The 1,685-nt window shown below is 42.8% G+C and overlaps 1 protein-coding gene across 1 annotated transcript; it reads left to right on the top strand.

The window, feature by feature from the left end:
* Positions 1-183: 183 nt before the first annotated feature.
* LOC104471262 (60S ribosomal protein L17-like) lies at positions 184-1,636 on the top strand (the record flags this gene model as incomplete). Its single annotated transcript, XM_010086533.1, has 3 exons — positions 184-223; positions 331-371; positions 1,502-1,636. Coding segments are annotated over exons 1-3 (216 nt in total), but the record flags the coding sequence as incomplete, so codon positions are not given.
* Positions 1,637-1,685: the final 49 nt, after the last annotated feature.

Here is a 1,685-nt window from a genome sequence, read left to right on the forward strand (position 1 = left end):
CCTGGCTGCGGTGATGACTTCCTTAGGACACCTTTGGACTTAAGTGTGAAAAGAAACGTTGTTTCTGAGCGGCTTCTTCCCGTAGCTGTCGGCAAACACCAGGTCTGTGTGAGAACAAACGTTCATATGAAGAGATTTTAATTTTTTAATTTATTTTTTTTTTCTGGCAGCTGAGCTCCCGCAATGGTTCGCTACTCTCTGGATCCGGAGAACCCCACGAAATGTGAGCTGTTGGGTTTGGTTTTTTTTTCGTGAAAGTGCGAGTAGGAATTGTTCCGAAGCCCTTGAGGTTTTAATTCCCAAATTTTTTATTTTTTTTTTTCTCCGCAGCATGCAAGTCACGGGGATCCAACCTGCGAGTGCATTTCAAGGTAACGCAGCGTGTGCGTGGTGGGGAACGCGATTGCGTTTGGTTTTGGGGTTTTGTTGGGGTTTTTTTTGTAGGAAGCGTCTTTTTCTTTCTTGTATCATCACAGTTCCTTCAGGGTTGTAGTGTAGGTTGATGGCCTGTGTTTGCTGTAGCTGCTTGTAATGGGTTTTCATCTACAGGATTAAAAATGTGTTTTAAAGAGACTCTTGTCAACACAGATAATAAAATCCAATTGGAAAACTTTTGTGGTGAATTTAGCAGGGGAGGGATTGGGATAGAGTTAGATGGGAGGTTTCTTTCGTGTGTCTTTTTGGTTGTTTGGAGGGAATGTCAGGTTCATCTGATCGTGCTGCTGGTCAGGAGGTGTAGCAGGGGAGACTTGTAGCGTTTGCACGAGGATGTGGGTTCCTCTGGGAAAAGTGTAGGTGCAGCAGTGAATTCAGGACATGTTCGCGTTAACCCCGAACACAAAGCTGAGCAGGTGCTTTTCTGCTCGGTATTGTATAGTGCAGGTGAGAAGAGGTTTCCCTTATTTTTGTTTGTTCTTTAATTGTGATCACGTAATGTCACAGTTACTCTCTGGCATTTAGTATGTTGTATTAAGCACTGATATTTTGTCCTTGATTTTTCGTTCTGAGCCTTTTCTTCTCTGCCATTTATAATTCCTTTACAGAGATAATTAAGTTGTTTGTGGCTTGTTTGTGTAGCCTGTTTTCTCATCACTTCCTTTGAGGTGCCATATTTGACGTTTTAGTAGGAATTTATCTTTTAGGCTCCTGCTTTTTGGGATTAGTGGCCGAGGCGGAGCTACGAAGAGTTATAAATACTCCAATTTTAGTTTTGCTGGTTGGAAACATTTAGCCTCTAGGTAAAAAATAAAAAAAGATGTGTCAGGGTTGCAAATTCAGTAATGGAAGTCATACCAAGAGTTAGAAAAGTAGGTAATGAAAAAAAAAGTTAGCGTTGCTAAATATATTTCATTCCTTAATTATTTTTTTGTGTGTGAGTGCTGCTTTTAAACTGAATTTGTATCAAAAATAGTAGGATCAAGGGAAGAGAGGAGTGCTTTTGCTGCTGGTGTAACTTGGGAAGCTCTGTTAAGAGGGACTCGGTTGTGCTTTGTGTTGCTAGAACACTCGTGAGACTGCCCAGGCCATCAAGGGTATGCACATCCGCAAGGCCACCAAGTACCTGAAGGATGTCACCCTGAAGAAGCAATGCGTGCCCTTCCGTCGCTACAACGGAGGCGTCGGTCGGTGTGCCCAGGTGAGCTCTGAGATCAGAACATTGCTGATGACACCAAACTGAGCGGGTG

This window comes from Pterocles gutturalis, unplaced genomic scaffold (assembly GCF_000699245.1).
Source record: "Pterocles gutturalis isolate BGI_N339 unplaced genomic scaffold, ASM69924v1 scaffold10051, whole genome shotgun sequence".
NCBI lineage: Eukaryota > Metazoa > Chordata > Aves > Pterocliformes > Pteroclidae > Pterocles > Pterocles gutturalis.